Source organism: Notechis scutatus, chromosome 4, assembly GCF_049901735.1.
Source record: "Notechis scutatus isolate UNSWTSFEM ecotype Mainland chromosome 4, rNotScu1.2, whole genome shotgun sequence".
Taxonomy (NCBI): Eukaryota; Metazoa; Chordata; class Lepidosauria; order Squamata; family Elapidae; genus Notechis; species Notechis scutatus.
In genome coordinates this window covers 73246065-73264938 of record NC_142012.1, presented here as the reverse complement: position 1 = coordinate 73264938, position 18874 = coordinate 73246065, and the positions used below count along the sequence as shown (strand labels likewise).

Sequence of the window (18874 nt, the reverse complement as noted above, 5' to 3'; positions counted from 1 at the left end):
TTGCAAAAGATGGTTTTACTAGGAACAGCTTCCATCCTGCAACACTAATCTGTAACATCATCAAACATCGAGATCTGCCTATCCCAGGTCCTTGCTAAGGACTCGATAGGTAGACAAAAATGCCAAATCCAGTCTGAACTTCTGGCTGACTGTGCGAATAATAATAATAATAATATAATAATAGTAGTAGTAGTAGTAGTAGTAGTAATAGTGGTACATTTTTAAATGTTCTGTTGACTGAGTTTCATGTTTAATGAATATTATTAATAATAATAGATAACAAAATCTGGACAGTGAACGTTGCAATATCTAGACACAGCAGAATAAAATAGAAAATCACAAAAGCAATACAAATAGAACTAGAATGACTGTGGCAAAAGAAAGGAAAGACAAACAGTAAGAGGTGCCTTGGGTGTAATCCCAAAATCATTGGAGCACCACATGAACGTCATTGGCATTGACATTATTCAACAGTAATCAGGGTTGAAAGAGGTGGACAGGACCCTTGTGTTGTTAAGGATATTGATTAATAGCTTTGTCCCTTTAATAGTTGCTAGTTTGTGGATGCTTTGGTTGTATGATGCAACTATTATTTTTAATTCTTTGAAATAATTTGGAGTGGGGTAGCTTAGTAATGTAATAAATAAGAGTTAATAAAAACAAATAGGCGAATAATATGCCTGTGGATAATTACTGATCAGTCCTGGACAAATAAAGACAGATTAATTCATTGAGATAATGCTCAGTAATCAGAACCATGACCTTGGGATGAGAGAAAAACATGGAATAGAAAGAATGGTTATTGGGAGATTGAGAGAAATAAAAGAATGGGAAGATAAAGTGAATGGATAGAATTAAAATGGTTGCTGGAATGTCCTTGGAACCTTTACAGGTTATCACTGAGGAAATATCAAGATGATAGGAATTTGTCTATATAATCATTGAGGTTAGACCTGACTCGGTAACATCTAACTGAGCTGATTTTTTTCACTAGGATGTTCAGCTGAACTCAAGATTTTTCAGGAATAATCGCAGCTAGTTCCAATTTCAATATACATCATTTTATAGATTGCAATTATTATGCAGTCCAACTACTCTCTTTAGCAAGGCCCTATAGAATCTCTTCTGTTTATTCTTTTGGAATAAAATTTTATTTTAAGGGGAAAAAGTTGATTCATACTTGACACTGAACTGCAGATCCTTATAGAAACAACTTTTTAAAAGTCAAGATTAACCTATAATCGTTAAATTGGGAAAAGCACACTTTTTATGACCCTTGTTGCTTTTAGCCTGCGGTGTACCAATGCACCTGGCAGTCTACCACTCCAAGCTTATATGCTGATCTTCTAATTAAATGCTGTAGTTAGAGATTAATTCTTGAAAAGTTTTGCATGAACTTTTCAAGTGCTTAATTTTTTATGAATAGATGGAAAATGAGTGCAAAAATACCATGTATTAAAAAACAGGGTTCAACTGAAAAGATATATTCTATTTCAGCCATTGCATTTGTATGCATATAAATAGTTTTCAAAATAGCATTTTTAAAATACTTGTAATACATTAATATCGTTAACAGTTAATTGTTTTTACTCCACCTGAAGTTGAGGGAGAGTCAATCCATTTAATTGAAGTGAGTTGTTCCTTACTTAAATATCTATGGAGATTCTCAGTCATCCAGGTCATGGTTGTCCCAAAAGTGATTTTTTTCCCCTTTCAAGAGGCAAGTGGACTTTCTGGTTTTTCTTTGAAGATGTTTCACTTCTCATCCAAGAAGGTTCTTCAGCTCTGACTGGATGATGGGGAGTGGACCTACGTGGCATTTGTTCTTAGTCTGGTCTACTTTGTAGGATTGACAGCTACACAGCGCTATTACTTCTAAAGCAGCAACAATATACATCAGGATTATAATCAGTCTCATAATAATCAGACTCTGAAAGATATGAAGCCTGTCTGAATGGCCGGCTTTGGAACAGGCCAAGGCTTGGGTGGGGGGAAAAGGTGAGGTGGCCACTGCAGCATCCTGAACAATGACCGGGCATTTTAACGGCTGTAACTTTAAAACCAGACCTTAACTACCTTGAGGGGGGAGCTGTTATATCATAGGTCGCTAAGCAACCGACTGTAAGTTGAGGACTCCCTGTAGTTCTTACGATTTATTTGATACAATATGTAGTTGAAGTGATTTTGTATCATTGGTACTTACAGTATATGGATCTTTTTCTGTTTTCTTCATGGCAATATTTAGGTATTCTTTCTTCACTGACTAGCACAGTCTACTTATTTTGATGGTGCTGTAGCTTTTTGTATTTACCATTTAAAAAGAAAATAATCATAAGCGTGTGTCTGTGTGTTTGTGTTTGTCTGTGTCCATGGCTAAATAAGAGCTGTAGTATTGAGGAGTGAAATTTAAATGCCTTTAAATCTACAGTACTTTTTTCCTGATCTAAATTTCCCGTAGCAATGCTGTTTGTGCTATGGAGGTGGGGTTGAATGAAACAGCAGGCTTGACTTTTGGAAAATGGCAGCAAGGAAAAAAGAAGCTTTGCATCCCGTTCTCACCTCACTCTCCATGATTTACCTCCTTATTTTTAATTCCAATGTACTTGTCCCCTAGATCTGAATGAGGACGCCCCAATTCACTTCAGTCCTGTACTGATCCATGAACGGTCTGTGTTGTCTTAGGCTAACCCACCTTGTCTCGGGCTCATTCTCCCGCTGCGAGGTGACGCTGCCTCATTGCTTTAGAAATCACCGAGAGCCTGTAGGCATAACAGGGTTTGCTATTTTGTCACAGTAAATATTTTAATAGTATTTCAGTTACAACGTTAAGCCTGGGAATTTTGAAAACTAATTAGTTCGAAAGAAGGGAAAATATTAGTTTAAAGGTGCTGCAAGCTTTTTTCCTGTTAAAGTTGACGTACTTCTGAAAAGTGTGAACGTTGTCTTCTTCCTCATAGTCTTCGTCTTTCTTTGCAGTGCGGCTCCATGAGAGTATTTCAGAAGAAGGTTTCCATTACCTTGTATTTGATCTGTAAGTCTGCTTTATTTTTATTTTTTATCTTTGGTCATTGAAAAGTATGTAAGACTTGGAAACATTTCTCCCTCCCTCTCTCCCTTTTCCATCCTTAGTAACAGTATCTGCAGGTAATTGCATGTAAACTGCAGAAAAAACAATTACTACCAACCTGCCTTTAATCGAGGACCTGTATACTGCATGAGTCAAAAAGGGGGCTGTGAAAATATTTACAGACCCCTCACATCCTGGACATAAACTGTTTCAACTCCTTCCCTCAAAACGACGCTATAGAGCACTGCACACCAGAACAACTAGACACAAGGACAGTTTTTTCCTGAACTCTGCTAAACAAATAATTCCCTCAACACTGTTCAACTATTTACAAAGTCTGCACTACTATTACTGTTAATCTTCTCATCACTCCTTATCGCCCATCCCCTCCCACTTGTGACTGTATGGCTGTAACTTTGTCACTTGTATCCTTACAATTTATATTGACTGCTTCCTAGTATGATTTGATTGCTTATTGCACCCTATGACTATTATTAAGTGTTGTACCTGATGATTCTTGACTCTTGATGAATGTATCTTTTCTTTTATGTACACTGAGAGCATTTGCACCAAGACAAATTTCTTGTGTGTCCAATCACACTTGGCCAATAAAGAATTCCTATTCTATTCTATTCTATTCTATTCTATTCTATTCTATTCTATTCTATTCTATTCTATTCTATTCTAGTCTAGTCTAGTCTAGTCTAGTCTAGTCTATTCTAGTCTAGTCTAGTCTAGTCTAGTCTAGTCTAGTCTAGTCTATGCCATGCCATGCCATGCCATGCCATTTCAACTTAAGCAAACAAACAGTATTATGGCCCTAAATCCTGCACAAGAAAATGTCTTTTTGTCAGGATTTGCTAATTAAGCCAGAGTTAAGACCAACTTGTAAATAATGAAGTTATTTCAGACTACTTTCTTGTGTGCAGTTATTGGGTATTGGCTGATAGACAACCCCCCAAAAAATAGAGAATAGACTTCCTCCTGTTCAGTCAGCAGAATTGCTTCTGCTGAGGCATGGTTTCTATTGGTTTCTTTCCAGTAAATTTGTAATGCTTGGGCTAAATTAGTAGTACAACTCAATGATTATTTGTAGTCTAGACTGCAGGCCGTAGTTTTCTTTTATTGCCATCATTTCATTCTGCAGTGCACAATTCAGCTCCTGCACTTGGCTTTGCTACAGGTATAGGAAAGAGCTTAGGGATAGCTATTGGGTGCTGAACAGACATGATTGAGGATTATTAGTCTTTAATTATCTCTTGCTTTGGAATTAAACCTCTTAAAAATTATTTAAGAAGCCGAGGAGGGAGCTTCTCTTTCCATTTGGTATTGAGTGTTAGTGTTTGACATCTGCTTCATCAAAGTCTTTATCTGACTTCTTAATTTCATGGATTATGTTTGATTCTAGGGTGACTGGGGGGGAGCTATTTGAAGATATTGTTGCCAGGGAATACTACAGTGAAGCCGATGCTAGGTAAGTTCATGCTGGTTAGTATGGTTTTCTTACTTTTATTTTGTTTTAATTTATTTATGGCCAATATCCTAATGTCAGTCCTGCCCCAACTTGGTCAACATGACGGCAATTCTGACATCTGCTAAATATCAGTTCTTGACAAGATTTTACTGAAAGTGTTCATACAGTTTAGGCATAATACTTGAATAGTTTATAGCCATTTTAAACATTAGTTGCCACAATAAATTATTCTTAGGCCAGATTATATAAATATAGGGAGAACAATAAAATATTATAAAATCTGTTTTATCACGGTAGCTTTTAACATATGAATAGGTAGGCTAGGTAGTCTTTGCTCTACTTGGTATTCAAGTACTTTAAGCTGTAGGGTAATAAAATTGCCCTTAAATTGCATGTGTTGCTAAATTTGTGGTTTTTTTTAAAAAAAGCTAGTTAGCTAGTTCCCTGTTACAAAGCAGGGTGGTCTCAACCATCTTACTGAACAGAACAGTAAATCCCTGTAACTTGCATTTAAGTGCATTGTTGTTGATACTGACTGCAGATATAGGTTTTGTTGAAGATTCATAAAGCCTTGCTTCTCCTCTGGAACCTTAGAGCAGCTTACTGGATACACCTTGGATAAGTGGAGGAAAGTTGAACCCTGGTTCTCTTTACGTCCTCTAGATAGCACCTCAGTTTCACAAGGACACTCACTCTACCTACACTTTCTCTTTTTTAAAAATTGCAATACCAAATCTGCATTGCTACTGTTTGGTTAGGAGCAGCTCAACAGTAAAGACAATCTTATTTTTAATCTGTTGCTTTTGTCATAAGTACAATCTAATCATGCCATATATTTTTACTATGTCTTGTGTGGTATTTTATAAGTGGCTTTTCTATAAAGGAGAATGATATAATCTTTCTCTCCACCATCCTTTGTAATTTGTAAGTGCAAAGTAAGCTTAGGTCATATCCAATGCACTTATTCTATGTAAGTAAATACTTATTTTTTTCCTCTGTAAATAATGGCTGTATAAATATATAATAATTTCTCTTATTATATCATGCATTTGATATAGACATAATCTACAAATATTTAGAATACAATATCCGTTATAAAACAGGTTTCACAAGGCTCTTGTATGGTTCCTGCAGGGTAACCTAGCTAGAAATTGCTGTCTGGTTTACCTTTGAAAGGACATGTATATCTAGAAGATCACATCTATAGCTGAATCTTGACTTTGCTGCATTTCCCTTGTCATTGTTTGCTTGCCCGTTGCTGCAGAGAGCTCCTTGCAAGGAAGGGAGAGCGGTGTTCACTCGCTTTTGCCATTTTTGGCCTGAAAGGCGTTCCTAAGTGTTTGGTTCTGTTCTAGTTATACAGCTTGGGTCTGATTCTTGCTCTCCACCCCGCTTCAGAGCCTGCCAGAGTAGTTCACCCTGCCAGCGCCTTTGGCATGGACCTCCTGGGAATGTGTTGAGGTGCCTTGCTGTTTCCCAGAGCAAGCATCTACCCCTCCACTTAAGGCAAATGGTTCTTATTGTGCAAGTTGGTTGCCACATCTCCATCTGGGTAGTTTACATCCAATGGTACTTCCTAGGAATGCTCAGTTAGCTTCTCTGTTGTATTTATTGAGTTATATCATTTATTATAAAATGTGAACAATTGTGCCCAACTCCCTTTCAAAAGCACTTAAATGGTGATGGCTATGACTTCAAAACTCTTAAGAGTCAATTAATATGGGACTCACCCCATGGCAGGGTCACTATTGCCATGGAGTGGCATAAACCAGGTAAATGTCCCTGGTTTATGCTATCAGAACTGTTACAGTGCAAAATTAGTTACTTCCTTCTTTGCAATAAATTGCTTCTGCCAGCCGTTTTGTTACTTTTATTATAAGTGCCTGGAAATTAGCTTAACAAACATTTGCAGGTTTTGTGTGTGGTGCTTTGTGTAGGCACTGTATGGGTGTAATGTTGATCTAATACAATACGTGTTCATGACAAGTTACACCCCTCATTCAAAGGGAGAGGGACAGAGATAAATTATTTGTTTTGCTGGAAAACGTGGAGCTTAAAAGCTGGAAAAAGGGAAGAAGTAAAAATGCAAGTTAAGCAGACGGCACCTTTCAAAGACTCCAGCCCTTTTGTGCAGATATGCTTGTAATATCCTTCTGTGCACTGCTACTTAAACTTCCCACTGGCAGTTTCCCAACATGAAGGAAGTGAGGGAATCTTTAGTTTCAGCCAGGCTAGCAAAGAGGTTATAGTAAATACTGGCTAATGGACTTGGCTTCTTGTGTGGCAGATTTCAGGGATTCTTGAAAAATCTCTTCCAAGATAACCTCAACCAGGGAAAGAGGTTTCTGGGTCAAGGTTGGGCTAAGATGGCTTCCAAGCACTTCTCAGTGCATAGAGCTGTACTGCAGAAAGTGCTGTGAGTTATATTTTCTTCATAGAACAATGCAGAAAGCCGGCATTGTCAGTAATAGCTCATATTTGCTTGTGATATTTTATGTATTGTTAAAACTTTAATCTGCAGTTCTTGATTAAAAGCATATTTTGCTGTGGGAGTCTTACTAGAAAAATATTTATATAATTCAATAAATAAATAAATAAATCATGTTTCTTCTCTGCTTTGTTTGTTTGTTTTGCAGCCACTGCATTCATCAGATTTTGGAGAGTGTCAATCATATTCATCAACATGATATTGTACATAGGGATTTAAAGGTAATACATGGCTCCAGTGCGAAGTAGCCTTGCCTGGAGGCTACAGTTAAATGAAATCAAGGTAATTGCACAGGTGGACCTAGGGCAGTATAAAATTGGTATGCTTCTCTGCTACAGTCTTTGGCTTAATAATCTTCCATTTAATTTAATATCCTGGTCCCTTCAAATGCTACACAATTCACAAAAACATTAGTGTCTCCAATTGATATTGTTCTGTAGTTGAGGGAGATGAAGAGTAAGCTTTCTGCTTGTAGCAGATCATAACTACCATTTAGAGCAGGGGTGTCAAACTTGACGGCCCACCGGCCGGATGCATCACATGCAGGCCATGCCCACCCCAGCTCCGTGGAGGGAAAAAGTTTTGCCAGTCAGTTCTCATTCTAATTTTTAAAGAAATACATGTTAGAGCATATTTTCCTTGCATGTAAGGACAATTATGCATGTAAGATATGATATGGGTCTAACTGTTCATGTAGCGCAATAATTCAAAGGATTTTAAAATGATAAAGATATATCTTGATAAGAGATCTGGGAGGAAAACCCAATTGCCTTACAGTGGACACCAGCTGGAGGGAAAAATGGATCCAGAAATGCTGCAGAATCAGTTAAAATACTGTCCAAACTTATTGCAACATCATGGTAGCTCCATGGTGCAGCAAGGTTTCCTAAACAGGTTTGTTAAGATGGGGAAACGAATACTTATGGAAATACCAGTGGCCCTTGCTAACAGGAATTTCACATTGGCATGTTTGATCATTAGAGAGCAGGCTTCAAAATACTCATAAAGTTCTTTATCTGTTTTCAGTTTTTTATTACTGTATATATGACAAAATGACAGAAGGGCTTTTGTGCATTTGTAATATATATTTCTTTCAAAAATGGGGTCATCTGCATGATTTTGATTTGCATTGTATTTGATGCCTGTATCCTCCTCCTCCTCACTAGGTGAGCTTGTTCATGAAGCACCATATGGCGCCCTTGCAGTACCTGGGCACCTTTTTTGGAGCAACTTCCTGAGAGAGGAAACCATCCTGCTTCTGCCATATGGTGCACACTGGTCCTTGCAGCTCTTTTGTGATCAAGTAGAGAGACTTCTTGATTGTGTCACTGGTTGCTGATGCTGCGCACAAGCTGCTTACAGTTTACTACTGGACAGCAGTGGTGTCCATGAGTGTAATTGAAAAGCCCCTGCACCAAGAAGCCAGCATGAGCTATGTAACCCAAGCAGGTTGTCTCCCTTAATCACCAGCTAAGCATAATGCTTGAAGAAGGCCAGCTGCTACAAGGAAGCTGTTTGAAACTTTGCATCTGGGCTGGTGCTGCTAATTTCTGCCTCAACCAAGTGAAGAGAAGGAGGAACAAATACAGATGCACTATAAGAGAAAGAGGATGCTTGGTATTATTAGTTAATCATTTATTGTCCATGGTTTTACATTAGAATGGAAATCTCTTAAATCAGAAGGGTCACCACTATCTCTTTTGTTCCCTGCAATTCAAAACAATTGACTTGATGCTGTTACTATTGCTTGATGCAATCATAGTTGCTTTAGCAGAAATAGAATGCCATGTTCAGGATAAGACATAATTCCTTTCTGTATTTTGTGTTGGCCAAACATACCATGAGCATTGCACCCAGGTTTGGACACCAATGCATTGACAGATTGTTGGTAGTCAAAAGAAAATAACTAAGGGATGTAGATAAAAGGTTTGAAGGCATGGGGCATTTTTAGTCTTCAGGGAACACCGTAGCTCTGTTCAAGTATCTGAAGAGTGTCAGAGTTGTTCTAGAACACAGATCAAGAAACCACAGATTTATATTGCCATCAAGAAAAAAGAAGTCCTAATTCAACTATCCAACCATAGAACAGACAGCCTTGGAGCCAGTAAAGCTTTTTTTGTTGGAGATATCTCAGTAGAAACTAGATGGCCATTTGTCGAGTATGCCATACTCATGGATGCCTGTGCTGAGCAAAGGATTGGATTATAGATACTTCAGATCCCATCAAACCTTTTCATTCCATGACTCAAAGGGTTCCTTTAGCGGAGATGAATCCTACATGGTAGTAAAAAAAGTTTGAGAACTTATGAGATTGCCTTTTCCAGGACCGGATTTGTTTTTTCCCCCCTATTGTTTACATACAACCTTGGAATTCCTTCATTGCCTTGTATTAAAATATTGACTCGGAGGGAGTTGGCTAGGTGCACTACTTAGAGAAAAGTTGTTTGTTTAATCCTTTGATAAATTAGTCAGCCAGTGTAATAGATTCCAGCCAGAAGTGTTCTCAAGAATGATCCTTCCTTCAGTAAATACTGCCTTAGCTGGAATTGCAGGAGGATTACTTCTTTTTCTAGTTTGTTTTACTGGGATCTCCATGCCAATGATGACAGGGCTACTCTGTTTGGAACACAGCACTTGGCTGTACCATTTATTCTGAGCTTCAGGACGTAGCCACACTTATTCTTAAAAATATTCTTATCCTGTGCTTCTGCTGAATCGATTCTACCTGGCTTCAGATAATCTTGCCTGGACTCAGTTCAGATTATAAACTGCCACATCCTAGGCCTTACTGACAAACAAATCATTTCGCTCTGATGGCATTCACCCATCCAAGTATTATTATAAGGAGTTTAAAGCTGAGATTGTGGACTTTCTAACTAAAATACGCAGCCAGTCTGTACATCCAGCCTTTGTAGTTGAAGACTGGAAGGTATCATCTTAATTCCAATTGTTAAGAAGAGTTCACAGGGAGATCCAGGAAATTAAAGACCCATCAGTTTAACATCTGTTCCAGGAAACCAGTGGAAACCAGAAGACAAAGCAAACCATAGTTATTATGGACATCTGTCAATACATGCAAAAAACCAAACAATTATTGGCAGACAGCAAAACCTACACCCCTAGTAAATACCAACTCAATAGAGAAACTAGACAGCCTGATCAAGAGTATTCTTAACGCTCTAACCAAGGGAGGTCAAATCACAAAAGAAGAATAGTGGCAGATGAAAAGCAAGAGACCTACCCTCCCACACTTTTATGGACCACCAAAATGCACAAGCCCAACACATCTCTTTGTCCAATTGTATCATTACCAGGAACCCCAACACACAATGTAATCAAAGAACTTACAAAACAGCTTGGACGATGAGATTATGGTTTAATTCAGTGTTACAATACTCTTTACATCTATAGATTCAGAACTAGCAACAGAATCCATAGCAACTGTACAACACAACATGGCCTAATTATTTTTATTTAAGTATTTATTAAACAAATTTATGTAGCTACTCAACTCAAATATTCCCTTCTAGCACTAAAGATATTACCTAGCCAAGTAATGAAATATCTGCAAGAGAACAAGCAAGTTTAACACATGATCTAATTAACTTTGTAGTTGTAGAACTACTGGTTTGCATGGTGCAAATAAGGGACTGGATGCAAGGCCTTGTAGATGGTTGACATCTTCATCTGCTTGTTCTCAACATGCATTTATGCTACAGAATTCCATGCTTTGGAAGTAAAATTCTCTGTGGCAGTAGTTTTTTTAGACTTCTACTTCCAATTCTTCTGATATCTGCAGAGGGTTATTCTGGGAACAAAAGGAGGGGACTCTTAACTTAGAAGAGAAGAATGGGGAGAGCAAAATCGCCACCGTATTAACGAAAGCTGTAGTGGGATTCAAATTTTTTCATTACTGGTTCTGTGGACAGGGCTTGGTGGGTGTGGCAGAGGAAGGATACTGTAAAATCCCCAGTCAGAGGTGGTATTTGCCAGTTCTCTGAACTACTCAAAATTTCTGCTACCGGTTCTCCAGAACTGGTCAGAACCTGCTGAATCCCACCTCTCCCGTCAACAGAACTAACATGGAATCAGCAGAATTTAAAAACTGAAGTTGGTTGCGTTGTTTTTCAGCTTGATCTCCCTGTTCAGCAGCCAGCATTAGAACTGTTTATGTGTGACAGCATAAAACAAGGGTTTTAGGTTGGGCATAATAGAGTACAAATATAATAAATGTATGAAAGATAATTTCTTGGGCCTTAATGCTGTGCCAGGTAGACTTGGGAGGCTATGAGGAGATGAATTTGGTTGTTCCACCACACAGTTAGAAGGATGCATTATTCCAATGCGTAATTGGAATAATTTTAGTTTTTCTTGGAACATAATTGGAATTTCCGTGCAGCAAATGTAACTGAAGTTTCTGTGCAGTTAAATGAATATATGTATGTAGCCTGGGAACTTTATGAAGAGTTCGTCTTGCTGCAGCTTGTTCTGCTTCCTTCAGAATTACTTCCAATAGTGCCTTCCAATAGTCACAGGGAAATCTGAAGGCCATGCAGAATTAGTGCCATCTACTGTTTGCATTGGCGCATAAGAAATGCTTGTCTGGGAAAGAGTTCGACAAGCTGCCGTGCATTGTTGTGAATTTTAGTCCATCCCTTCCATTGCCACCACCCAAAGTTTGTTAATGATGCAGGTAAGAATCTGGATTTTTAAAAGAAGGATAGATTTGTGATGCCGTGAACTTTAAAAAGAGGGCAATGGTTTTAAGATAGAAATATTCACTTCAGGTCTTTCTCTTGTCTCGTCTCTCTGGATTCTCTTACTTAGCCTGAGAACTTGCTCCTTGCCAGTAAGTGCAAAGGGGCTGCTGTCAAACTGGCTGACTTCGGACTTGCAATTGAAGTACAAGGAGAACAGCAGGCGTGGTTTGGTAAGTGTTTCAGAAGTGTTTATGCTTCATCAAATTAAGTTTCTTCTTTAAATAAATAAGGGTTGCAACTTGTCATTAAAAGAACAGCTCCCAATTCTCCTCCAAAATGGGGATCATTCTCTTTGCATGGATGATACAGGCCAAGCTCCATTTTGTTTGCTCACTTACATATTGCGGCCCTTGCTTCATTTCACTCAACTCTGTCGCAGGGACTTTTCTTCATCCTTGGTTTAATATGCCAAATTCTGGAGCGTGAGATTCCTCAGCTTTCATTCTGTTAGTTTTTTCATTGAGACAAGCCTGAAATAAAGGCAATAATACAATATTAGAAAGTGAGATGGACAGACTTGCAGGGCCTGAGGCCTGTGGCTGCTGCAGCGGGCATATCTGTGAGAGCTGAAGCCATTTTCCAAATGCCAAGGAGCACCTCATATTGCAGATCCTCCCTTCGCTGCTTTGGGCAGTGTCTGGCCCAGGAGAAGATATTTGGCAGTGGATACCGGGTAAAGATTTTTTGCTGCATCTGGACATATTTGCTGGGATTGCCATAGGCTCAGTCAATGAGAAGCACACTCTCATGCAGCTTCCTGCTTCCTTCAATGGGGAGATGTAACCATGCCCTCCTCCAAGAACCCCACCTTGAGAGCTTTGCATGGTAGAACTAAGTTGGATACTCCAAGATGTAACAAAGTTGCTGCAGTTTGAGGAGGAAGAGAGGGGGACACTGGAAATGTGATTTTTGGGAAGGGTGGAGGGGGAATGGCTGAATTCATTCTGATAGTTCCTAGTGAGAATGGGGCTGGATGGGAGTTGATTGGAAGATTTTAGAGCGAGGGGCCCTTGATTGTCTGGTGAGATAATGGATGAAACTTGATTGAGATGGTGGGTGCAGAATTGGCACTGATTTCCTCAAGTGCAGTCTGTGGAGGAGTCTGGGTGATGGGCTGCCTTCAAAGAACATTCAGACCCATGTAATACATCTACTCTAGACTGGCTGATAGTTGACTTCTGGGTGCAATTCAAGGTGCTGGTTGTCACCTTGAAAGTGTTAGGTATTTCAAGACCTGTGTATCTGCAAGACTGCCTTCTGCCAATAACATCTGCCTGCCTAATAAAATTTAGTAGGATTGGATCTTTACATGCCCTGCTGATCAGACTGTCCAGAGATTTCAAGGACTATGAATGCCTGGCTTCTCGGTCATCATCTCATTTCACCATCCCCACACCTCCAACTTTTGAACTGATCCCTCCTTCCTGGCCTTCAGAAAATTAGTGAAAACTTGGCCGCTCCACTAAGCTAAAAGCTTAATTTGCATTGCATTACTTTGCATTGCATCAAATATGTATTGGACAGGTATATATTGCTCAAAGTTGGCTAGTTGGAGTGGGCTATAAGTCCTGTAAATATAAGAATGAAAAGCAAATAAAATAAAGGAGACCCCAGATATGTTCCAGAGGAAACACAGGATATAAATACAATATATAAGTAAGATTAAAATATTACTAACATTTGGCCACAGCATTAGATTTCGTCTGCAAATTGAAGCTGAATCAATTGTGGCATTCTATGATTATCTTCCCTATGGCTGGAGTGGGAGGGAAATTGGTTTGATTGACACCCTGTGCTAACTTGGTCCAAGATTGCCTCGTCTGGGAAGCTTTTCCATGAGTTATTCATGGGGTGGTACTCTCACACGTCCGTCGCACTCCATGTCAGAAAGCTTATTTTCTAGTAATCTGTGAAAGTAGTAGCTTTATTCTGAAGTGTTGCACTGTACTTTGACAGGGTTCGCAGGCACTCCAGGTTACCTGTCTCCTGAGGTCTTAAGAAAAGATCCTTATGGAAAGCCAGTGGATATATGGGCATGTGGTAAGAGCCTCTAACTTTTAATCATAGTTGTTTGGGTTGTGGGATATATTTGCTTTAAAGTGGGAGCAAGCTGCATAAAGGTGTCTGACAGTTTGCAGAGATTGAGAATAGTCTATGAACCCGTGACTGTAATGTTCCTCAATTAAATTGAAACAGCAGCTCTATACTCTTAATCCAACTGCTATCTATTCTTTAGAAACCAAGGTTGGCTCAGTGCTTTCAGCTACGTCACTGACACATGAGGTCATCCTCATTATTTGGAAAGTCATTAGTTTCCTGAAAACAGACCTATGTGACATAGAACCTTGATGCACGTAGACGGATTCCATTCTGTCCTGTCTGATGGAAATGTAGAATCTGGACTGACAGATCTTACAGTGAAAGGGAAGCCTGGATGTAGGGATTGTGAAATGAGCATGCTCTGTCTTTTAAAGATTCAACACATCCATTTCTTTTAACCAATAATTGGCTGCAAAGCTCTCAGAGTAATCCAACTTTTCTTTCGATCACAATATATTTTGCAGAGCTCTCTTTTATTTTAGCGTTTTAATTATTAAATTAGGCTTCTCAATTTTCAGACATTTTTATCTGTTTTTCTTCTTTTAACAGAAAATTGGCCCATGAAAATTCCCAGGGAACTAGTGGAACAGCACTTTTGTAACTTAGTACTTTTTCTTTATATAGCCTGGAATTATCTGCTGTTCCATTAAGCTCTACGAGTATTTAGACCTTTAACTCTCTTCATCAGAAGTTTGGAAGAAAAACTTGTATTAGTTGGGGTGAAAAAAGACTGATTTGTTGTCCATTTTTCCCCAAACTGATTTAGAATGGAAATGGTCCAGTTCAGTCTGTTCATTCAAGTCTGAGATGAATGGTGCTTTTAAACTTCTCATTGGGATACTTCATTGTAAAAAAACAGAACATTTACTGCGTGAATGGGAACATTGTTCTCTGCTTGCTAGAGTAATAAACCTGGCTTCAATTTATTAATGCACTTTTGATGCTTTGTTACATACAATGTGTTCAGACTTCCACTTAGAAAGTATGTAATTTTTATAAAGTCTGCTGAGTGGAGCAAATGAGCAAGCAATTAAAAATGTCCTTAGTCATCCATTATCTTAACGGAACAGATCAGAAAAAGTCTAACCTTGCTATATTTCTTATGTTTACATTTCATTTTGTTCACAATAAAATGTTTTATCAACTTGCTGGGGTGGTCATTTGCACACACGGAGCAGGACTTATTAATTTTTAAAAATAATTTATCAAGTTTTTTAATAAACATAGTAAAGACCAGTATAGACTAAACTGTTTGTTTGTTTATTTACTAAATTTGTTTGCTGAAAGGCAACTCTGGGCAGCTTACAATATAAATATATATATATACAAATATAAATATATATTTATATCAATATATACACAAATGTGTAAAATCACAATTAAATCATGATAAAATACAAATTCTAACTGAAACCAGAAGATGTGGAGGGAATGACCAGAATGTAGCGTGGAGGGGAGCTGGGAGCTGTTGTTAGTTGATCGACTACCTCCAGCATGATAAAAATCCCCCCTCCCCAAATTGGAGGCCCAAGCCAACTGGCAGGGTCAGGTCTTCAGGCTCTTGTAGAAGGGTCAGGAGAGTGGAAGTTAATCTCACCTCAGGGAGTAAGCTGTTTCAGAATAGAAGAAAGAGTAATAAAAGTTCAAAAGGTGCAGGAAAGAAAGACAAAAATGTAAAAGAAAAAAGGAAAACGGCAACAAAGGTGGCCTTTAACCTTCATCACACCAAGCATAATGTAGTATACTAACTTTTCACCCTCTTTTAAAGTTACACATTAAAAAACCTCTTTTTCCCATAAGTTAATTTTGTATCTATACACCAGGGATCCCCAACCTTTTCGACGCCGCGCCCGGTTCCGACATCAGCTGGGCGCCGCGGCCGGTATCAGCGTCAACTGGGCGCCGCCATCTTTTTATGACGAAAGGGCGCTCGGTGACGTCACGGAGCGCTGTTTTCTAAAAAGATGGCGGCGCCAGCGCTTTGGTGAGCTTTTTCGGGTAGAAATGGCTTTCTACCGGAAAAGCTCACCGAGCGCTGGCGCCGCCATCTTTTATGATGAAACAGCGCTTCCGTGAGCTTTCTACCCGGAAAAGCTCACCAGAAGCGCTTTTTACCAAAAAGATGGCGGCGCCCAGCAACCAGCGGCCCGGTAAGGGTTGTTCCGCTGGACGGTACCGGTCCGCGGACCGGCGGTTGGGGACCCCTGCTATACACAATCCAGAAATCACCAACTAGAAGAGTTCTCCACTCCTCTACTCGTTGTAGAATACCTTATGCCACCAGACTTGAAATTCTAGAACTAGAAAACCTTGAATTACGCCGTCTTCGGTCTGATTTAAGCATGGTATATAAAATCATACATTGCAATGTCCTACCTGTCAATGAATACTTCAGCTTCAACCATAACAACACAAGAGCACACAATAGATACAAACTCAAAGTTAACCGCACCAAACTTGATTGCAGGAAATACGACTTCAGCAATAGAGTGGTCAATGTCTGGAATACTCTACCCGACTCTGTAGTTTCTTCCCCAAACCCCAAAAACTTTAACCTTAGACTGTCTACTATTGACCTCACCCCTTTCCTAAGAGGTCTGTAGGGGGCGTGCATAAGCGCACCAACGTGCCTACCGTGCCTACCGTCCCTGTCCTATTGTTTCTCTTATTCTTCTTTTATCTTTCTTATATGTACCCATTTCATGTATTCACAACTATGTATACACTTATACTTATTATCTTGTAAACAATTGGCAAATCAAATAAATAAATAAATAAAATAAATAAACTTTTCAAACCTAGTCAGTAAAAACTGAACTCTCCATGAAGAGTTACCAGAAGTATCCAGCAAATAGTTCATTCCTGGTCAAATACTCCTTCTTTTTGCTCTGCCCAAGCTTGAGCTTATGGTATTAATTCAGTATTAAGGTATGAAGGATTTGATCTTTCATCACCTTTTAGAATAAGTCTTTAAAGCTTTTACCAGCCTATTCTGTAAATCCCATAAAGAGGCATTGTCCAGCATGTCTTGTTGCAGCTGTTCCACTCCAGATACTTTTCTTGATTTGCCTTTTGGAATTCCATTTTGGTAATCTCAATTTTGTTGATTCCCGTGCCTTCCAATTCTATAATGTCTAAGTCAAGTAAAAGCTTTTTCAAAATATTTTTCTCATTCTGTAAAAGTTTGTTCATTAAAATCTGTATCCTTTTTAATACATTTGTTATTAATATTCAGTCCAGGTTTCAAAAAAAAATTAAAATAAGAAACAGTTATAGCCATTTTAACTTTTTTCTGCCTGATCCTTTAGTTCCCTGTACAATCTTCATTAACCTCAGTTCCTAATATGGGGTTTGTTGTTTCAGTCATTTCCCACAAGTATATTATTTAATTACATACTTGTTTTTTTCAAACCTTACAGCAAAAATAACCAACATTCCAAATCTCTCTGGTCTCCAAATTCATTTAAAACTTTCTTAAATCAAGGTATTTTTTTTTGCTTTTTGCCAATCATATATTAAACATACAATAACATTTCTTAAATCCAAAGAAGAAGGTAATAGTCACCAGGTGTCAAATTAAGTTTGCTGGTTTGAAGGTCTCTAATATTAATAAAGTGGTTAAACTGAAAATTTTGAAATGTAATTAAAATGAATTTGTCTGGCTTAGTGTCTTATGAAAGACTCCGCCACTGCTGAGAGCAAAGATATTGTCTCTCTCAGGTCCTGGCATTCAGTCCCATGGAAGACTTCAAATAAATATATTAACATACAGTACATGATGGCTAAGGATGCTGCTAGCATTCTCAGATTTTTCCATGTAGAAATATTTATAGTAACTTGAGAGATGATGGTATGACAGAGAGGGAAATGTATGTTCCTCCACAGAAGTTGGAATAAGTCTTGAACATAGAAGATAGATTACCTTGTGACAATGGACAGCAGCATAAAAGGTGACCAGTCCCCATGGATTGACTCAAGGGTACATTTGCCTTTTAGGGTAACTGTAATTTTTTTTATTCTCTCCTAGGAGTTATTCTGTATATATTACTTGTTGGATATCCTCCATTTTGGGATGAAGATCAGCATAAACTGTATCAGCAGATCAAGGCGGGGGCCTATGATGTGAGATAATTCTTTATATGTTATTCTCTGCAGTTAATTGTCTGGTTTTGATGCATCATACTGCAAAATACATTGTTGGACATAGGAGATAAGGAAGAAGGATAGTGTCAGAAGTTGCTCATTCATAAAAATGGGGTTTGTTTTACCTGAATAATACTAGTTCAGTAATTTCTGAAGTATTAACATCTTTTAGTGACTGAACATTCTTTTGAAGAGAACCATTTTCTATTCTCGTTAGCTGGATGAGATACTAGGAATCAGCTAATGTTCCCATTTAACTGTCCCCTAAATTCAGCAATCTTAACACTCCAAATAGTTTGTAGTCTACAACTCACATCCATATTGGAACTGCATCACCTATATTTTTCTCCATAATGTGAGTCCCTGAAAGGCCACTCACTTATACTGATTCAGTATGGAATAAAAGCAGAAGCAACTGCAGGAATATATAAGCTGGTTTAAAAAAAACCCAGCTTCTGTTATCTCTCCTCTTAGTTTCCTTCTCCAGAGTGGGATACTGTGACCCCAGAAGCAAAGAATTTAATCAACCAGATGCTGACGATAAACCCTGCAAAGCGCATCACAGCAGATCAGGCACTCAAGCACCCATGGGTCTGTGTAAGTATCTACAGCTTTCCTTCTCACAATAACTTAAGAAGCTTGGAAATGGGAACCAACCAGATTAAAGTTGAAATGGAAGAACCAGTACAAGGATGGCATGTAGAGGGGGAGAGATTGAGACTGAGAGCCAGTGGTTAAGTAGTTGGATTCAGACTGGGGGGAAATAAGCAGTGGTGGGATTCAAAAAATGTAACAACCGGTTTTCTGCCCTAATGATTTCTTCCAAGAACTAGTTCACCAAA

General features: G+C 38.6%; 1 protein-coding gene across 16 annotated transcripts in view; it reads left to right on the top strand.

The window, feature by feature from the left end:
* The window catches only part of CAMK2G (calcium/calmodulin dependent protein kinase II gamma), a 217503-nt gene that overhangs the window by 134707 nt on the left and 63922 nt on the right, over positions 1-18874 (top strand). For all 16 annotated transcript variants that reach the window (XM_026674244.2, XM_026674241.2, XM_026674242.2 and 13 more), the window contains exons 4-10: positions 2977-3031; positions 4476-4541; positions 7178-7250; positions 11857-11959; positions 13746-13829; positions 17917-18011; positions 18507-18629. In XM_026674244.2, the coding sequence (XP_026530029.1) occupies positions 2977-3031; positions 4476-4541; positions 7178-7250; positions 11857-11959; positions 13746-13829; positions 17917-18011; positions 18507-18629 (599 nt within the window). The remainder of the gene's footprint in view (positions 1-2976; positions 3032-4475; positions 4542-7177; positions 7251-11856; positions 11960-13745; positions 13830-17916; positions 18012-18506; positions 18630-18874) is intronic.